General features: G+C 42.0%; 1 protein-coding gene across 2 annotated transcripts in view; it reads right to left on the bottom strand.

The window, feature by feature from the left end:
• Window positions 1-5,453: 5,453 nt before the first annotated feature.
• SLAIN1 (SLAIN motif family member 1) overlaps window positions 5,454-21,305 on the bottom strand; it is a 49,466-nt gene continuing 33,614 nt past the window's right edge. For both annotated transcript variants that reach the window (XM_057424048.1, XM_057424049.1), the window contains 3 exons: window positions 12,346-12,510; window positions 9,999-10,293; window positions 5,454-6,514 (listed from right to left, as the gene is read on the bottom strand). In XM_057424048.1, coding sequence (XP_057280031.1) covers window positions 6,439-6,514; window positions 9,999-10,293; window positions 12,346-12,510 — 536 coding nt within the window. In that variant the 3' untranslated portion in view covers window positions 5,454-6,438. The remainder of the gene's footprint in view (window positions 6,515-9,998; window positions 10,294-12,345; window positions 12,511-21,305) is intronic.

Below are 21,305 nucleotides of genomic sequence, written 5' to 3'. Positions count from 1 at the left end.
CCAGTGAAAAAGCTTTTAAGGAAGGATATGCAGACAAATAAAAATTGAGACCCTTATGTTTATGAGGGACGTTCCCCACAGTAATGGACAACATGGAAGGGAGCTAGGAGGTGCTTTGCTTGGAACAGGCGCAATGCAGCCTGACATCATGGATATGGGAAGCCACGCTCAATAAGTAACTAGTAAAGGGATAGGATACTGTCCATGGCTTTCTAAAATAAGCTCATAACCTTTTAAACTGTATTTCAAAGGGAGGAGGAAATCAGTAGTGATACACAAGAAGTGGGCAAAGCAGTGACATGGTGAAAGCAGGGAGAGAGGAAAATGATCTTTTAGAATCATAGAATAGTTAGGGTTGGAAAGGACCTTAAGATCATCTAGTTCCAACCCCCCTGCCATGGGCAGGGACACCTCACACTAAACCATGTCACCCAAGGCTCTGTCCAACCTGGCCTTGAACACCGCCAGGGATGGAGCATTCACAACCTCCCTGGGCAACCCACTGCAGTGCCTCACCACCTTTACAGTAAAGCACTTCCTCCTCATATCCAAACCAAACTTCCCCTGTTTAAGTTTGAACCCGTGACCCCTTGTCCTATCACTACAGTCCCTAATGAAGAGTCCCTCCCCAGCATCCCTATAGGCCCCCTTCAGATACTGGAAGGCTGCTATGAGGCCTCCACGCAGCCTTCTCTTCTCCAGGCTGAACAGCCCCAACTTCCTCAGCCTGTCTTCATACAGGAGGTGCTCCAGTTCCCTGATCATCCTCGTGGCCCTTCTCTGGACTTGTTCCAACAGTTCCATGGCTGGTTTTCTGGGCTGCAAGCACACAGTGAAGACGGCTCATGTTCATTTTCCCAACAGCCAACACCCCCAAGTCCTTCTCCACAGGGCTGCTCTGAATCTCTTCTCTGCCCAACCTGTAGCTGTGTCTGGGATTGCTCCGACCCAAGTGTAGGACCTTGCACTTGGCGTGGTTAAACTTCATAAGGCTGGCATCAGCCCACCTCACAAGCGTGTCAAGGTCCCTCTGGATGGCATTCCTTCCCTCCAGTGTATCAACCGAACCACACAGCTTGGTGTCATTGGCAAACTTGATGAAGGTGCACTCAATCCCACTGTCCATGTCACTGACAAAGATGTTGAACAAGACCGGTCGCAACACCGATCCCTGAGGGACACCACTCATTACTGGTCTCCAGCCAGACATTGAGCCATTGACCACAACTCTTTGCGTGCGGCCATCCAGCCAGTTCTTTATCCACCGAGTGATCCATCCATCAAATTGATGTCTCTCTAATTTAGAGACAAGGATGTCGTGTGGGACAGTGTCGAACGCTCTGCACAAGTCCAGGTAGATGACATCAACTGCTCTACCCCTGTCCATCAGTTCTGTAGCCCCATCATAGAAGGCCACCAAATTGGTCAGACAGGATTTCCCCTTAGTGAAGCCATGCTGGCTGTCACCAAGCACCTTGTTGATTTTCATGTGCCTTAGCATGCCTTCCAGGAGAATCTGCTCCAAGATTTTGCCAGGCACAGAGGTGAGACTGACTGGTCTGTAATTCCCTGGGTCATCCATTTTCCCCTTCTTGAAAATGGGGGTTATATTTCCCTTTTTCCAGTCATCAGGAACTTCACCTGACTGCCATGATTATTCAAACATGATGGACAGTGGCTTAGCAACTTCGTTTGCCAGCTCCTTCAGGATGAATTTCATCAGGACCCATGGACTTGTGCACATTCAGATTTTTAAGATGGTCTTGAACCAGATCCTCTCCTACAGCGGGTGCAAGGTCTTCATTCTCACAGTCCCTGCGTCTGCCTTCCAAGACTTGGGTGGTGTGGTCAGAGCCTTTGCCAGTGAAGACCGAGGCAAAGAAGTCATTCAGAACCTCAGCCTTCTCCAAATCCTGTGTAGCCAGTTCTCCTGATAGCTTCTGTAGACGGCCCACATTGTCCCTAGTCTGTCTTTTATTCACTATGTACCTATAGAATCCCTTCCTGTTATCTTTCAGCTCCCTAGCGAAATTTAATTCTAACTGGGCCTTAGCTTTCCTAACCTGGTCCTTAGCTTCCTGAACAACATCCCTGTACTCTTCCCAGGCCACTTGTCCTTGCTTCCACCTTTTATAAGCCTCTTTTTTCCTTCCAATTTTCCTCAGCAGCTCCTTATCCATCCAAAGAGGTCTCCTGGCCCTCCTGCTGCACTTCCTTCTAGTTGGGATGCAACACTCCTGAGCTTGCAGCAGGTGATCCTTGAATATCAACCAACAGTCTTGGGCCCCTCTGCCCTCTAGGGCTGTATCCCATGGAACCTCACTAAGCAGGTTCCTGAAGAGGCCAAAGTCTGCTCTCTTGAAGTCCAGGGCAGTGAGCTTGCTGCACGCTCTTCTCACTGTCCTGAGGATCAAGAACCCAACCATCTCATGATCGCTACAACCAAGGCTGCCCTGGAGAGTCACATTTCCAACGAGCCCATCTCTGTTGGTGAGCATGAGGTCAAGCATGGCACCTCTCCTTGTCGGCTCCTCTATTACTTGCAGAAGGAAGTTGTCTTCTACACAATTGAGGAACCTCCTGGATTGCTCGTGCCGGGCTGTACCGTCCTTCCAACAGATGTCAGGGTGGTTGAAGTCACCCATGAGAACAAGGGCCTGCGAGTGTGAGGCTGTTCCTGTCTGTCTACAGAATGCTTAATCCACAGAGTCCTCTTGATCAGGCGGCCTGTAACAGATCCCCACAGTAATGTCTCCCATCGCTGTTCTCCCTTTAACCCTGACTCACAAACTCTGTTGACTGCTCACCTGTCCCCAGAGTTCCATACTCTCCAGCCTATCACTAACATAAAGGGCAACTCCCCCTCCCCATCTGCCAGGCCTGTCTTTCCTAATGAGCCTGTAAGCTTCCATTCCAACACTCCAGTCACAGGAGCCATCCTACCCTGTTTCTGTGATATCTATTACATCATACCCCCGTAGAAGTGCGCACATCTCTAATTCCTCTTGTTTGTTCCCCATACTATGGGAGTTTGTATAGAGGCACCTGAGACGAGCTCCAAATGAAACCTGCTCATTGGCTGGAGCAGCTGAAATATCTCTACATCACTCCTAGCATTTATTATATTATCTTATAATAATCTTATAAGATATAATAATGTTATTTATTATATTATCATTTTAGTTTGGATAGATCTCTTGATGAAGACACTACAAGTCCAAGGATGACTTCAGGTGAGGAGGTAATGGACGAACGCACTAGCTGAGGGATGAGAAAGGAAAATTATTAAGGAAATTTATTATGCATGCAGGCCTTTAACCTACCCAGAATATTAGGTTCCAGAAAAGGCAAAGACATTTATGGGGCTGAATGACTGGAATTGTAGAGGTTTTATCCCCAGTGACTAAAAAGGGAGGGGAAAAAACCTTAGAGAAAAAGGTTGAGAGTCATGACTCTGCCATGAGCTCAAGAGCTGAGCCCAACTACAGTTTCAACAGAAGGAGGCAGGCAATTTTGGGGATGCAGCAACAAGGAGACAGGAATGGGATTTGCAATCATGGACCAATAGAGAACCACCAAAGAGGGAGTAAAGACAGAGCTCTCAAATGTTCCCTTACACTTAGATATTAAGTTTCGGTTGTGAAAAGTAAGTTTGAGTCTACTTTTAAAAATAATCGAGTGGCCTTGCTGTTTGCAATTGCCCTGGGGGAGATTCTGCCTCTCACAAAATTGAGCATGTCAGAGGTGGTTTTATGTTGCATATTTCACATGGTTTGCCCCCAGTTACACTTCAGTGAAGTACGCGTGACACTGTGCAGTAGTACCTCTTTAGTTGATGCTAATCTCAGGGGAGACAGCCGGCTCCGCCGTCAAAAGGCAAACAGCACCAGTACCACAGTCTGTGCTTGAAACAAGTGTGACTCTCTAGATTCTTTTGAGGGTACAACAGATCAGGCTGCTCACACCTTGAATTTCCTCCTGAAGTTTGATGGCATCCAGTGTGACAGATACTTCACAAAAACACTTAGAACAGCAAAGTTATAAGGTTACCAAATCCTGACATGATGTATTTCAAGGGAACAGGATAACTAAAACAGGAAAAACAATGGCATCTTAACTCAAATAGCTTATTATATCCAAAATGCTTGACTCTCCAGTTCACACCACATGTTGCAGTGTGAAATTTAAAAATGCAAATCACAAACAGTTGGACACCTTCCTTTTACGTGCTGGCATCATACATAAACAACACTGGAAGAAAACATACACACTGGGTTCAAACCAAGAGCCTGGAAAACAGAAGAGCTTTAACTACCAAAAAAAGAAAACATTTTCAAAGTCTATACTGCCCTCCTGTGTACAAACCAGTATTACCTCTAACAGTTGCGACCTATTTGTAAAACTGAGAGTACTGTAGGGTTGTGATGTCCCAGATAATGGAGGAAAACGGGTAAAATCTTGGTGCTAGGGAACAGAGTGAAGAGACAGCTCCGACCAGGGCTGGCACAGACAGCAACGAGCAAAAGCTAATCATTGCCACTAGTCTGTAACCATTTTTCATGAAATAGATAGTGCTGGTTCCCTAGCATCACAAGGCATGACAGTTCATTAATCTGAGAGGTTCTGCAGCCCTCATGTCACAGGCAAATGTCAAAGCACCCTCCCAACCTGGCTCTGCACCCCTGCAACAATCAGTCCAAAAGCAAGGTAAACAAGCAAGACAACAGTTTGTCCACAAACGACCCATTGCTTTAACCAGCAGTAATTTCTTCCAATGAAAGCTTCTTATGAACTAAGTGTGGGACACTCCTGCTGGAATACTTACTTGTGTAGAGGTAATTTCGTCACTGGAATATTTATTGCTACCCTCTTCAACAGTTTTGCCTTTTTTTTTTTTTTTTTTTATAAAATGGATTTTAACTGGATTATAAGAACTAACATGAAAAATCGTTTACCTCTGGTAAACAATATCATGCCGTGCAGGGACACTACTGCACTACTATACAATCACTTCTCAGTGTAATGAAGGTTTTACTCACCACTAAATGCTTCTCTTTTTTTCTTTTAGCTTGCCCATTTAAGAAAAGCAGGTCCTCGAGCAAATTCAGAGCAAAACTGAAAGGAATTCAGAGCCACAGTGAAAGACCCACTTGGTACATCATCTGTTTCCCACTGTAAGTCATATTTGCACTTGCAGAATCTGAACACTGAACTGAAAAAAATTCTTAAGGTCATAGTAAGATTGACTAAAACATAATACATATGTCTTCGATGCATACTATGGCTTCATAACACAATTAAAATGACCCAGAAATTTTCAGCTGAACTTAGTTACTATTTGCAAAAATCCAGAATAACCTTTATAAATACTAAGTAATAAAAACTCTGGGAGGTAAGTAGATGTCAGTTGCTAAATTTTGACAATGTTTACACTGCACACTCAAGAGCTGAACTATTGCTGAAATAGATTCTTTATTTCTGAAACATTCCAAAACAGCAGTATACACAGTTGTAATCAAATATTAAGTCATATGCCATTATAAGAAAGCATTGATTAGTGCAATTGGATTTTGTAAAAGGTCTATCAAAAATTTTATTTGCATTAAAACTCATTTTCCATAAGCAACTGTTAATAAAATGTTACAATTTAATTCTTTTGTAATAAAGTACTGAAAATCAACTGTAGTTTTAGAGACCACTTTGTAAGTGCAATGTGACTTTTGCTGCCGTTTGAAACACAAAACACTATGACAATTGAACAAATGGTGAAAGACCAACAAAATCATGCTGATCCAGCTGGATGGCAATTTCCAGTGAATGCTACTTTTTTTTTGTGCTTCTGCAACATAAATATACTGCTTTGTATTGCCAATGGTACCACTTTGTAAGATATGCTCCTAGCGCTAAAAAAGTACATTACCCCAAAAATATTATTTATGGCACAGAAAAGTTAAATTATCTCTCTGCTGTTCAAGGTTCAGGCAAGTTTAAATGAACTTAAGTATACAAAATAAAATGTACTGGAAACACTAGAAAAAAATTCAAGCACATACATAGGTCCCCCCAAATTCAAAATAAAACGCATGATGACTTTACACTAAATAAATTAACTTAGAATTTCAGGATGGCAAAGCTGCCCAAAAGCATTATCTCCTAGTTCTTTCCAAGGAAATATTCTGGAACTTTCTTCAGTTCCAAATGCCAACACTGTCATTGTTAGTCTGGTAACAATGCAGCTGTTCAGGTAACTGATTAAGTGCAATATTTAGTACTCAATAAGATGTTCATTTTTTAAAAATGACATTGCATTATGGATGGTTACATATTAAAATCTCAGGGGAAATAATACTGTATGACCCTCCTTTCCCAAAACATTGCTACCCAGCCAGCTGGGTAATGAAATCCACATTATTTTCCACTGTTGATGGGTATCCTTCATCAATAGCAGCCATCTCTCCAGTTCCCATCCCGCATCGTACTGAGTGATGAAAGTGGTTTTGGAGGCTGAAGAAAACTGTATTAACCAAATGACAGAAAAAGGGGAAGGAAGTCATATTTCATGTGAAAGATCAAGGTAAGAAACATCATTTACTTCTCCAGTGACACTAGCTTTATGGCTTACTTAAAGACATCACTCTGGTTCATTTCTGGCTTCACACTAATGTAGAGATCTACAGTGAAATTAAGGCCACTTCCGATGAGACCCCATTATTGTTCCTGGTCTTAACAGACTAAAAGCTCTGTAAAAAGGAATTTGGTGAATAATTGTCATGATGAAGAGACCCCTCTAAATGGGAAGATTTGTGTTTTCAGGGCTAAAGATGATAAAAACCTATTTTTGTCACTATGGTCAGGAAAGATCTAACAGGAAGATCTTTGCAGTTGAAGAACTCTACCAAATCTTGCTCCAGACCTTTTTATCCAAGACCCATGACAATGTGTTTCTACCCCACAGCTGAAGTCTGAGAGCTGCTATTCTCAGCACCACTACTCCAACTTGGAACTCGCCATGCTCCAGGCCCCCACCCTCACACCCAAGCTGCCTCTCTCACTAATCGAGTGCTTATTCTTATTATAAAATGTTTCCTGAGTCCTGAGCACATTCCAAACTCTCCAGGTAACTAGTGGTAGCTGTATCTTTTAAATCTTTCAAGTAAGATTTAAAAAAGGAAAACCAACCATCTGAGTCTATGTGACTGTCAACACACTGCTGATGAAGAAGGTTATCTCTAATTCGCTGCAACCTTATTTTTATTTCACTAGAATTTGCTGAAAATAAAGCATCTCAATTCCATGAAACTGTTTCTCATAAAGCCAGGTCTCAAGCCTTGTTCTCACACTTTTTCTATGAGAGGGCCAAAGTAAAGAATAATTAACTATGCTAAAAATAACTAAGAATACCGCTGTATATCCCCGGCAGTGAACAGAAACATGTGCCAGCATTGAAAACCATCTCAAACAGGCACAGGCTGTCAGTATAATGCCTTGTGGTTTGAGATAACAGGTTTTGAGGGTCTGCAGTCCCTTTCTACTTTTCCATCACCAGCTGGATCGCAGTGACTGGCTCCAGCACAAGGCAGCAGGAACAAGCAAGCCTTCCACCTTGGCTTGAGAGCTGAGCTTACACTGCTACCATGCCTGTGCCTGGTACCTGGGTTGATCCAGACTCTGAGCTGCTGACTGACTTCCTGGCTTTAGGTGCAACCTGCCTCATCACTGTAGACCTATTTGGAGACTGGGACTTTTGGCTGACCCTGGTCACCATCAATAACTCTGTTGGTTGGTTGCTGTAAAGCAGCCTAACTATCCTGCTCATCTCCCAGTACACCTTGCCATGCTGCCTCATGTAAGGATAGAAAATGGAGGACTCGAAGGCAGGGGTCTGCAAGAAGCCCCAAGCATAGAGCTGGAGAGAGCTGAGGGATTGTCTGAACCCATTCAACAGGAACAAAAAAAAAGTGCTGCCTCACTTGTAAGGCCAAGAAAAGACTGACTGTATGGTTAAAACTTTTTTATGCTGCTTGTGGATGCATGAATCTCAGGAGAAAAGTGTTTAATATTTAGCCAAGTTGTTATCTTGTCTATTATAATTTATTTTACAAATTATCTAAAGCACTCCCTTATCCTGTGTTTGATCCTATGCAGTAAATACTGAAGTTCCCTAATGCAGATCCTATATAAAGTGTCTAACAACCTATTTTAAATAGCTAAAATACCAATAATTTGGCTACCTAACAGCCTGGCCATAAGTATGAAGATACACCTCTGCTCTGAATGTGTACTTATCCCTGAACATCTGATTTATTTAAAAAATAAAAGATCTGTTCTACTTTTAATCAAGTAATGAACAGAACAGTTTAAGTTTTCAGTTTAGACTCTTGAGTGATAATGTGAAATACAATTTCTTGGAATGACCACAGTGACAAAAATCAACAGAGAGAAAATCTGTCTCTGATGGCTGAACTGCTTCCAAGAAAATTCCATATGAACTGAAACTGCCCTTATTTTTCACATGCATAAATAAAACGAATCCAGGGTCTTAAAGAGCTCCAATCTGCCTGTGCTTTTAGAGACGTATAAACTTGTCATTCCTACAGTGCAAAGACCATCCATCATCAATGATCACTGTTCTGGCTCTGTCAACATAGGATCCTGCTAAGGTACATCTGAAGGCAAGAGGACAGGAGCTCTGACTTTCTGGACTATAAATAGCTTTGTTACTGATGTGAACCAGCTTCTAATAAAACCAGTGCGGAGACGGAGGTGTCTCACCCTCCCACTGAAATCTCAACTTTGTTTTTCTTTAATATTGTCTGTTGGATGCAAAGGTACAAAATAGCAAGGGACTGGTCTTCATGGCCTAGGAAATATCTTTCTCACATGTTGTTACCAAAGATTTAAGAGCTCTGCAGAACACTATGAAGTGAGGGAAAGTTGAAAAAAAAAAAATGGTGAGAAAACCGTCTACTATAAAGAGCTCTAACAGAAAGAGCTCCAGCAGAGAGCAAAGGAGGTTATAATAGAAATCTCACGGTACAGGCTTCATCAAAGAAGAAACCTAATGGCTCTTTATGAAAGTTTCACCACAGTTGGTCAAAATCTGTTGTCAGTCACATCGGTGTAACTCCCAAGTAACCCAACCAAAGTGAGAATGTGAGCAATTGAAGTTACTCTGGATTTAGCCAGTATCTAATGAGAAGTATAAAAATGGTGTGATCTAAACAGCGACAGTTCATCAAACAGAAAACCTGGTGGTCGTACAGCAGGTCCTCACACGAGGAGGGATGCATGTGATGGGGAGTAGTTGGAAGAGTTGATGCAAATTGATAGACATTTCTCTTTGAGAAACTTCATCACCTATTAATTACAGAACATACAGCTAAGAGTATTTACTCAAGGTGTATGTTCTGTTATCTTTATTCAAGCTTATTTTAATACTCACCCCAAAAAAATAAAATCATTTGGAAACCATATTCTCTTGGAAAAAAATGCAAAAATACATTCACCTAACAGCATAGCTCACTGCCAAGTATGTGATATTCCAGGATTCCCTGTTCCCCTATTTTCTCACAGCTGGAGTTGAAGAGATGCTAGTTCAACCCAAGACTGTACTACCCAAGATAGTTTCTTCCTCACAATGCCGTAATGTCACAAGCTGCAATTTTGCAGTCTACTGCCATTCACAACAACAGGGATACATTTGCTTTTATTTCTTATTGACAGGTGGCAAACCATTCTTACTTATATGTGATTACATCCTATCAATTATCATAGTTTACTAGGAACTACCAGTAAAACCTGTTCGCTATTTCTGGAAAGAAATCTTCACCCTTTCAGTGACTGACTCAGCATTGGGAGCCAGAAAATCTTCTGGTTTATAGCCCAAAAAAAAAACCAACAAACCAACAAAACCAAGCCAACCGAACAAACAAAAAAAACCCAAACACAATCTAAGCCAAAGCCATCTACATATGGAAGGAGGCCTGTTTAACTCTTACCTTCGAACTGGCTGTGCAATTTTACTTCTAGGGATGCCACTCCCATTGATGGCCAGTGATGGTCTTGGAAGAGCACTGCGCCCTGCAATCCCTTGACTGGCAGTCTTGTTTGGCATTGGGATCCCAGTGTTAGAGTATAACTGCAAGTTATTGGACACTGGAAGGCTGCTGCTACTACTGCTACTACCTTGTACGGTTGGGCTTACGTATGCAGTAGCTTTGAGAGGCTGTCTGGCAGACACTGGAAAATGTCCCACACTGTGAACTCTGTGTTGAAGCTGTCCTGGTGATGGAACTGTAAAGAGTGGTAGAAAAGGAAGCAGCAAGGTCAATATGCAACAGATGATGCTAGGTAGTATTACTCATTTCTAAAGAGATATGAATAAGGATAAATTATTATATGTATCATTACATATCACATCATTATCAATTTACTTACTAATTAGAAACTGATGAAAATTCCCTTGTATTCAATACTGTGTCTAGTAACACTACAGTGAACTAAAATACCCTGTTCCATCCCCGTCCTGAACAAAATTCTCACCCCACCCTTCTTTTTCTCCTCAGAAAAGTTTTATTAGCCATCACAAGCACACTAATTCCACCTTTACAAATAGAGCTTTAAGTAGGAGAAACTTTTGACATATAAATTAATTAGTTAGACCATTTAGATTTTTGTAAGTTAGCTGACCATAACCGTATCTTGTTTAAGGAACACTGCATAAAGCATTATAAAATATCACAGAAGTCTCAGCTTTATGTATAAAAACAACCAAAAGGCTATAAAAAGATCTTGACTATAATAGCATATTCCAAGGCAAATGTTATGTAAACTATCATTTTAAATCAATGCTACAGGCTCCAGAAGCTTTATACACAGATTTTCTACACAATCCTGCCCTCTGGTGTACAACCAGACATGCATCTGTTTCAGAGGCCACATATCAAAAGCAAACTGTCAAAACCCTGAAGCATATAAAACTAACACAGCACATACAGGCCAATCCTTTTTGAACTCTCAGCAAATTATTTAAAGACACGTTCTACATTAATAATTTTAACATCCACTAGATCAATATTCTCTTTATCCCCCCCATCAAGAAGTCACCTAAACTGAACGTATTACAGAGTAATTTTAATTCCCCCACTCAACAAGTATATTACACTTGAGGACATAACCCTCTGTTTATCACACTTGCTCAGAAGTGGCTTAACTTCAGCAGGAGAGAGGTCATGTATTTTAAGACAGTATTTACACAGTGTACCATAAACCCAGCATTGTATAAATTACCAAGAAAAGCCATTTTCAATTTTAGTATCAAAACTAAAAATATAAGTTCATAGGAATTAATTGCATTACAGTGCTTCTGCACTACTACTACTACTTACTGGTATTATAATTTTAGTTTTACAGTTGGCACGAAAGAAATGGGAAAAGAAAAAAAAAGGAGGTGATGAAACTCTCAATACTGCATAGCAAGACTGGCAGAATTCGCTTTCCAAAACAGAAACTCTGAAAATCCTGAGCTATATTCCTATAATCCACGGTCCTAGTGGACGACAGGATGACCATGAGCCAACACTGTGCCCTTGTGGCCAAGAAGGCCAATGGCATCCTGGGGTGTATTAGAAGGGGGGTGGTTAGTAGGTCGAGAGAGGTCCTCCTTCCCCTCTACTCTGCCCTGGTGAGACCGCATCTGGAATATTGTGTCCAGTTCTGGGACCTCAGTTCAAGAAGGACAGGGAGCTGCTGGAGAGAGTCCAGCGCAGGGCAACGAAGATGATTAAGGGAGTGGAGCATCTCCCTTATGAGGAAAGACTGAGGGAGCTGGGTCTCTATAGTTTGGAGAAGAGGAGACTGAGGGGTGACCTTATTAGTGTATATAAATGTATAAAGGGGGAGTGTCACGAGGATGGAGCCAGGCTCTACTCAGTGGCAAACAATGATAGGACAAGGGGTAATGGGTACAAACTGGAACACAAGAGGTTCCACTTAAACTTGAGAAGAAACTTCTTCTCGGTGAGGGTGACGGAACACTGGAACAGGCTGCCCAGGGAGGTTGTGGAGTCTCCTTCCCTGGAGACATTCAAAACCCGCCTGGACGCATTCCTGTGTAACATTATCTAGGTGTTCCTGCTCTGGCAGGGGGATTGGACTAGATGATCTTTTGAGGTCCCTTCCAATCTCTAGCATACTGTGATACTGTGATACTGTGATATTAAAATCTGGTGCAAAAGGAACACAATCTGATTTTAACTTTTCATAAAGCAGAGAATCAGTGACTGGGACATATATTTTAGCACTCTGTCATTTCCTTGCATGCAGCTAAAGAACACAGGTACTTACTACATGATTGCAACCTTGAAATTCCATTACTCGCTCCATGCAAATTAGAGTCAAAGCTCTGACTGTTCCTCACAGTGACTGGAGAACTAGCAAAGCCAGCACTGCTGTTAACAGTGGGGGTACTTGGCATCCGAGCAAGGTTAGGCATGCTTCTTCGAAGTTTATCTGAAACAAAAGAAGACAGTATTCATGGTCATGTCAGAATTTCCAACAAACAGAAGCAGCCTCTGAATAATCTCTGTAGAAAATAAAAATTAAATTAATTCAACAAAAAGTTTTGCTCTGCAGAAAGAATATGAAGACGTTATTGACAGCCTACTAACTGAACCCTACTGACTACTGTAACAGCAAGATTATTCACAAATAATTTGAAAGACATCAATATACAGTACATTTTTGGAATCACAAGGATTTAAACACTGAAGTGTCATAATAGGAAGAGTTTCACATAAATGTGTAAAGCAGGTCAGATGAATCATGCCCTGAATGTGCCTGTTTCTTTGCAGTGAATAAAAAGTAAGGCTGCAGTGAAAGTCAGACAAATGTATCTACACTGTGGATGTATGTCTAAAGACAAGTGAGATGAGTCCATCCAAAGTGACTGAAGTCTTGCTTTCAGGTGCCAACGAGATGCTAAAAAATTCCACTCAGTACCTAACCTTATTAGCATGTGAAGTTTCTGTAGATGGCCATGCACAAAACCTGCTAAGTCTTGATGCTTTTCAGTTGATTGGAGTCCCGGGTTGACATCAGGATTTCCACATCTGGTGGTGCTCCCTCCTACCCTACTTACTTGCAGTGCCTGATTTGGTGGGCTTTTTCACAACAGGCCTGTAAGGGTCTTCCACAGGAAGAAAGCTGCAAATGCCTCAAATGCTTCTGGGTCAGGTTCAACAGCTAAGGCAAGTACCTAAGAAGTCAGAAGATGCCTGCAGCTTCACTCATGCTAGCTGATTTGGAGAGAGAAGCCAAAACTAAGTCTGATACATTAAGAAGACTTCCCAAACACAACAGCATTAGATAATCCAAGATGAAGCTCTTTTAGTCTCTTCTTCCACAGGGCCAAAGGATGACTCTGTATAATCAGAGGAGACTGGGGGGGGGGCCAGAAGGGCACACACTGAATGACCTGGTCTGAATTGCCTCCTGTGATGTGACAAACTTCAGTAAAGCACCACTGTGGGGAAATAATAGGTCATTTGTTAAACTGCAATTGACACTACAACTAATGCTGGCCTCTTGGCCAGGTTCACAAGCACCAGTGCTGTGCCCCTCAGAGGTGGCATATGTTTCTTATGGTATCATGGTCAGCGTGGAGGCCACCAGCTCCTGCCCATGTCATAGGTTCAGATGTCTGCTTCCAGTTCTTCCACTACAAAAGAAAGCAGGGGCATGCTTGTCTTAAAACAGGCAGCTATGATGGCTCTCTCCAGTGGCAAGCCGGGCATTTCAAGATTGATGGTTTGGATTTTTGCACAGGAAAGACACATCACATGGCTTGGAACTGCTGTTCTGGGCTGACCTTGTAGCTCACACAGGGCGAGTTGAGTCCACAGAAATAACAAACTGACTTATGAATCTCTGTTTATCAGTCCACATGAATATATAACCTATTTAGCACCAGCATGAGCTCCTCTAATCCTTAAAGCTGCTAACAACTGATGACTAATAAGAATTGACAGTACAGATCTAGCTATACAAGGTATTAATAGCCACTAACAGTAACTTTAATATATGTGATGCCTATGTAACTCCAGCAGTCACAGCAAGGCTACAACTCCAGCTGTTTTTTATGACTGGTCCTCAGGATAAGAATGGTACAAAATCCTGCAAATAGTCAAAAACATCCTTGTACTTCAAAGGTCCAGCATTTCTAATCTCCATGTCCCAAATCCCAATTACTACTGCCTGTCTGCCGTAGACACTGTGCCATGCACATGAGTCCTGTGATGACAAGACCTTCTTCTCTTCCACCTCACCCAAGGCTGACTTTCAGTTACCACAGGCAAACACAGAAAACCATTGCTGTCTAGGAAGTAGTTTAAATATTCCCATGAATTAAATACCCTACATTTTCATATTTTTTAAATCAAACAGTAGATATGGAAGATGAGATAGGGCAGGGTTCAATGCAGGAAAAGGAAATGCAAGGTTTTAGTTCCTGGAAACTAGAATACAACCAAATCCTAATAAAGTACCAGCTTAAGGGTAATCCTTCATCAAAGAGTCAGAGCTGTTGTGCTTCAGTCACACATCACTAAGGATGGCAGGCTGAAACTGTCAGTGGTACAGCAATAAACATTAGCAAAGGAATTACCACTGTGGTTCAGTCAGGTGGTGAGTATTAATCTCACTCATATAATACTAATGAAAGAGTTATCAGGCTTCCAAAACTGTCCTGGGGATGAAAATAATGGCATCATACAGCTACTATATAACTCTATTTACTGAAATAATCATGATTTTGCAAACTGGAAAGGAACTGTCTTCCTGCGATGCAATCCTTGGCCCAGAGTGGCAGAAAATTAATGAATATGGGATGTCCATAGCTACTGTTAATTCTAGCCCAGCCTACTCTTTAAAATCCTAGGTCAACATTACAGCACTTGGCAAAAAAGGTCTGAGCAGCAAGATGGTGGTAGGGAAGATGGTACTGCGTAAGATAGGTTTTCTAATACTATTCATGTATAATGTTATATAAGCAGAATTCCTTAGACTCTACATGCTCTTCCAGTCAGGAACTGTATCAGCCAATACAGGCATAATCTGCGCCTTGAACTGTCCAGTGGCTGGAGCTACAGTAGCAGTAAGAACAGGTACAGAAGTAGCTTGGATTTCCTCCATGTCATGGACATCCATGTCCTTTGCTTCCTGTTCATTAGTCCCTTCTCTTTGCAGCAATCTGCTCTGCTGCTGATTCATTCAGTCCTCAGGCAGCAGGCTCCTGCTGCACCTGCAAGTTCTCATCCATCAAGCATCTGTGTTTACTTCTTTGATGGGTCCTTGTGTCTGCTGAGATAAATGGCCCTGAAAAGCAATGAAAATAGCAGGTCAGTTCTGTGTTTGGGGAAAACCCAGAAATGTTTGTCTTGATGACATTCTGCAGCTTTCATCTCCGTGGATGATGCATCCTCTTTTATCTTTCTTGAAGTCTGTCACCTGTTCCCCCCTTAAGATCAGTGAAAAGAGTCTTAGAGACATTTTGTTTGTAAATGGAATGCTGGCTCTTGTGAGCTTGAGCAGAAGGTGCAAGTTATGAAATTTTAACATTATTTCAGGCCGCCAAGACATGACTAGAAACAAACTTGCTGGAAATTATGAGAAGAAAACAAGTGTTTTTCCAAGCTGCTAGTAGCAAACCTTCCCTTCCTAGAGCATTCTGTTCTCCTATGACTGATAGGAAAATTAACAGAGAGGATTGAAAGAATAGAGATGTATTCTCAGGTAAGAAGTAATTTGCCCAAATTGGCCTGTTTATGATGAATGCTGAAATTTGCTACAGTTTCTGCTACCTCTTCTGCACTAATCTGGTTCAGTGGCAAGCCTAAAAATATCAGTTGTTTACAGTTTGTTTCATTGGGAAGATGTTGATATTAACACCAGCAAGGAACTCCAAAGGACCTGTACCTTCTACAGCATCCACAGTTATTGTGACCCACCACTGAGTCTCAATGATAATCTAGGCCAAAGTGAGTATGATGTTTAAGTAGGAAGCAGCCATATAAAACATCACAGATAATCTTCGTCTTTCCCAGGCTTCTTTGAGATGTAACAGCATGACCTACAGACACTGTAGTATTGAGGTATTTTAAAGTTTGAAGAAAATGCAAATTCACACCAGGGAGTTAACCAGGAACTGTTTATTACCACCTTCTCAGAATAGTTCATGCATAAATACACATGCTTGTCACTTCATGAGTGCTGGTGGCATACGTTGCCCCTTTTTCACATATCTGCAGCAGAATGATACACCAAAAATCACCCACAGCATGTTTACGCTTTCTCCCCTGTGTGGCATCCATGCTGAATTGCCTGTTGGCTACAGCACACGAAAAACAGGGAATTGTGAAATATAAGATCTTCTGCCCCCTCCTGAAAATGTGCATCCAACAGCACGGATCATATCCATGACTGGTGAGAAATGTGTCAAAAAGCAGACAAAAGTGTCCTTTATTTTGTCACGTATTCCACAAAATTACAGGAAAGACACAGTTTGCCGCTTACTCAGATGCTTCAGTTCTGATTTTTTCCAGCAAGTTCTTCCCCCAGTGCTGTTTCTTCTCTAAAGTCAGTCTGGGATCCATGGCCCAGCTTCTTTCTGGCAGGCCACCAGAACAGGCATCACCTGCTTCTCTCTTCTGGTCCCAGCACTGCTGGTGGCTGCCCCCATTTCACTGCTGCTATTTTTTTCCTTCTCTGACCTAATACTATCACTGGCCAAAGATTAATGTCCATGTAGCACACAAACAGACTTCGCCCTCAGAGCAAAGCTGCCCCAGAAAAGGTACTCTTTTGGTGGGCTGCCAGGCTGGGATTCTGTAGCAGTTTTTGATAGCTAACATCTCTCTGCCAAAACACCTCATCCAGTGAGGCTCTCCTTGCAAGGAGGGCTTAAGTTGATGCTACAGCCAAGTATCTTCAGACCCATTTATTCACTCATTGTTATTCTCTGCAAGTGTTGTCAATGTTTTATTTGCACAAAAGGACTCACAAGCCTTGCCAAAAGTGCACAATCATTAAGGAATGTGAGACAATGAAGCATAATTATTAGTGTCTCAGAAATCTGTATCATCATATAACCTATGTTAGCAGTTCATTACACATAATTAAATGCTTCACACAAGCCCTGCAAATTCAACTCTGCCTTATCCATACCATATGCACAAATAAGTCAGGAAAAAAAAGTAAGGAAAAAAAATCTGTGCTTTTCTATTTTAAATGTTATTTTATATTATGTGTTATTCAGAGTTTGTTCTGAAATCCTTAACAAACTTTTAGACTCAATTACAACTTCACCTTAAGGGATTAATTTCTTTTCTTCATTGTTGAAGACCTGAGTTGAGTATCTGCATTACATTCATTATATTTATAACATTTATGACATCCCAAATACACCACGGTCTTGTTAAAAATAGTTACAGATACTTACAGCAAGGTAAAGATTTTTCCATTATTCTTCCGTGACTTCTCCCCACTGACTACTATTCCCAATACAACTTTCAAAGGTGACAAAATAAGATTTTTTTTCTCCTTTAATAAAATCTGCAACAACTTCCTATAGTGAATTCCGTTCCTCACTGAACAAGAGAGGTACTGAGCAGAAAAATACTCTGTAAATCAGTAAGAACAGACCTTTAACCAAACACATAAATCAGTGTTAGTCTATACTGAACTGGTATCTAAATACCAGACTACTGCCCTTGAAATGCCCCTCTTTTATTTCTGCTGGAGTTTGCTTAAAAAAACACTTAAACAAAACTCAGCAGCTTTACAAATGAGGCAAGGGTGTTGGAACAGCCGACGACGTTCATAATATTTTCCCTGAGATAAGTTATCCTGCAGAAGTATATGCAATAAAGTAACTCAAACCTAGTGATTACTGGAAAATAAAAGCAAAGTTTTCCAAGTGAATTGTATCTGTGGCCTGTTTATGAGAATATCAACCAAACTAAAAACTTCACAATCAACATGAAAAGATAATGTCAAATACACATTCAAATTAAACAAATAGCACGCACTGCTACTAAGCGAAGGATGTATTTTTCACCTGCCCCTTCTTACCACATTATCATAAACTCCTTCTTTAGCTGAAATAGTTTATCCAAAATACATATTTTCCAATTTTCAGGTATTATTAAAATGGACACTTTAAATTGCACATGAAACAAAGGGTACCTAGGATAATGTTTATGAGAAAGCTTTTCTCAAGATCTGGTAAGTGGGTCTGAACACAAGAAGATCAATCCCATTTTCAGTATCTGCATACTGAATACACTGCATTTTGACTGGGCAGAGAGGTATAAATGTAAATCTTTCCATTGCCAAAATACTGAAAATTTGTAAAATTATAAAACACACTAAGAACCTGAACGTTAAGAACCTGAATGTGCACAGGTCCATGGGACCTGATGAAATCCATCCACGGGACCTGCAGCAAATGGTGAAAGAAGTTGCTAAGCCACTATCCATTGTATTTGAAAAATCATGGCAGTCAGGTGAAGTTCCCAATGACTGGAAAAAGGGAAATATAACCCCCATTTTCAAGAAGGGGAAAATGGATGACCCGGGGAATTACAGACCAGTCAGTCTCACCTCTGTGCCTGGCAAAATCTTGGAGCATATTCTCCTGGAAGGCATGCTAAGGCACATGAAAATCAACGAAGTGCTTGGTAACAGCCAGCATGGCTTCACTAAGGGGAAATCCTGTCTGACCAATTTGGTGGCCTTCTATGATGGGGCTACAGAACTGATGGACAGGGGTAGAGCAGTTGATGTCATCTACCTGGACTTGTGCAAAGCGTTCGACACTGTCCCACACGACATCCTTGTCTCTAAATTGGAGCGACATCAATTTGACGGATGGACCACTTGGTAGATAAAGAACTGGCTGGATGGCCGCATGCAAAGAGTTGTGGTCAATGGCTCAATGTCTGGCTGGAGACCAGTAACGAGTGGGGTCCCTCAGGGATCGGTGTTGGGACCAGTCTTGTTCAACATCTTTCTCGCTGACATGGACAGTGGGATTGAGTGCGCCCTCAGCAAGTTTGCTGATGACACCAAGCTGTGTGGTTCGGTTGATACCCTGGAGGGAAGGAATGCCATCCAGAGGGACCTCGACACGCTTGTGAGGTGGGCTGATGCCAACCTTATGAAGTTTAACCATGACAAGTGCAAGGTCCTACATCTGGGTTGGAGCAATCCCAGGCACAGCTACAGGTTGGGCAGAGAAGAGATTCAGAGCAGCCCTGTGGAGAAGGACTTTGGGGTGTTGGCTGTTGGGAAAATGAACATGAGCCGTCTTCATTGTGCGCTTGCAGCCCAGAAAACCTACCGTATCTTGGCCTGCATCAATGTAGCGTGACCAGCAGGTTGAGGGAGGTGATCCTGCCCCTCTGCTCTTGTGAGACCTCACCTGGAGTATTGTGTGCAGTTCTGGTGTCCTCAACATAAAAAGGACATGGAGCTGTTGGAACAAGTCCAGAGAAGGGCCATGAGGAAGATCAGGGAACTGGAGCACCTCCCGTATGTAGACAGGCTGAGAAAGTTGGGGCTGTTCAGCCTGGAGAAGAGAAGGCTGCATGGAGACCTCATAGCAGCCTTCCAGTGTCTGAAGGGGGCCTATAAGGATGCTGGGGAGGGACTCTTCATTAGGGACTCTAGTGACAGGACAAGGGTTAATGGGTTAAAACTTAAACAGAGGAAGTTGAGATCAGATATAAGGAAGAAGTTCTTTCCTGTAAGGGTGGTGAGGCACTGCAATGGGTTGCCCAGGGAAGTTGGGAGTGCTCCATCCCTGGCGGTGTTCAAAGCCAGGTTGGACAGAGCCTTGGGTGATATGGTTTTGTGTGAGGTGTCCTATATGCCCATGGCATGGAACTTGATGATCTTAAGGTCCTTTCCAACCCTAACTATTCTGTGATTCTATGAACTAGATGGACTCACATTAGCTAATTGCAACAGACACCCAAAACTATTTACCTCCTGTATCTCTTGGATCTTAAGTGATCTATTGCTGACCCACTAACTGATTACAAAATCTCTGAAAACCAGAATGCCTTAAAATGTTCACAGATGGAATTTTTCTGATGTAACTCAGTGTTACAAACAATTCAGCTGATTTAGCCTGATTTAGGGAGAGGGTGTAATTAAATAAAGAGCGGGGCAGGGCGCAGGGGGTGGGGGGGAGGCAGACTGCATGCAAAGCTTTTCTTAGTGTATTCTTGCTGGAACTGGAAATAAAACTTCTTAGAAAGCAGAGCTAACCTACATATTACAGGTTATGGCAGCAAAAATGTTGTTTAAGAGGTAACAACAGGTACACCTACAGCCTATGGTACAAGTGGACCCAAATACGCCTTAATCACATCTTCACATATTTCACAACTTAACATATTTACAGTTGCACATATCTCCCACTTTATGACAGCATTTACCAGGAGCTTTTCAGCTCCTGAACAAAGGCAAGCTGCTGGGGACTGACAATCCATTTGTGGGAACACCAAACAGATTACCTAACACCTCAAAGTTCTTGAGAAAAAAGGTAACCAGGTCATAAAATTGGTGGCCTTTTACATTTATTCGCTTTCTAGTTAATAAACTAGGCGCCTAGTGTTTTTAGCGCCCTGTAAGTACTTTCTGAGACGTTTCCATGTCAGAATCCAATGCTTAAGGTCCACTGGCATAGAACATGAAAAAAATCATTGAAAAAGTATCTGGGGACCATAAAGAAAGATCATAGCACCAGACCCTGTCCTTATTCCTGAATCAAAAATGCTCCATAACCTTTCTACCTCCCCAACATTTCTGCAAGCCCATCAGTGCTGCCCCTTTCTTGTACCTCACCAGCAAGAAAAATAACATTAAAATTAATATGGCACATATGCTGTACCAACAAACTTCCATGTTGCTCTACCCTATTAGTGTCAGCCTTCTTTTTTACAATGAGGGTGGTAGAATACTGGCACAGGTTGCCCAGAGAGGTGGTGGATGCACCATCCCTGGAGACATTCAGGGTCAGACTGAATGTGGTTCTGGGCAACCTGATTTAGTTGAAGATGTCCCTGCTCATTGCAGGGAGGTTGGACTAGATGATCTTTGAAGGTCCCTTTCAACCCAAACTATTCTATGATTCTCTGATTCACATGCTGCCACTTGTCAACTATACTGGTCTTACTTTGAATGTAAGCGCTTTTGGCACCAACTTGTCCTGAAATATTTGTCAGGAAAGCAACATGCATACC

Source organism: Pezoporus wallicus, unplaced genomic scaffold (genome assembly GCF_028554395.1).
Source record: "Pezoporus wallicus isolate ANWC-B61680 ecotype Strahan unplaced genomic scaffold, APGP_CSIRO_Pwel_v1 contig_16, whole genome shotgun sequence".
Classification (NCBI taxonomy): Eukaryota; Metazoa; Chordata; class Aves; order Psittaciformes; family Psittacidae; genus Pezoporus; species Pezoporus wallicus.
The sequence above is the reverse complement of the archived record's forward strand: the minus strand, read 5'-3'. Positions and strand labels throughout refer to the sequence as shown.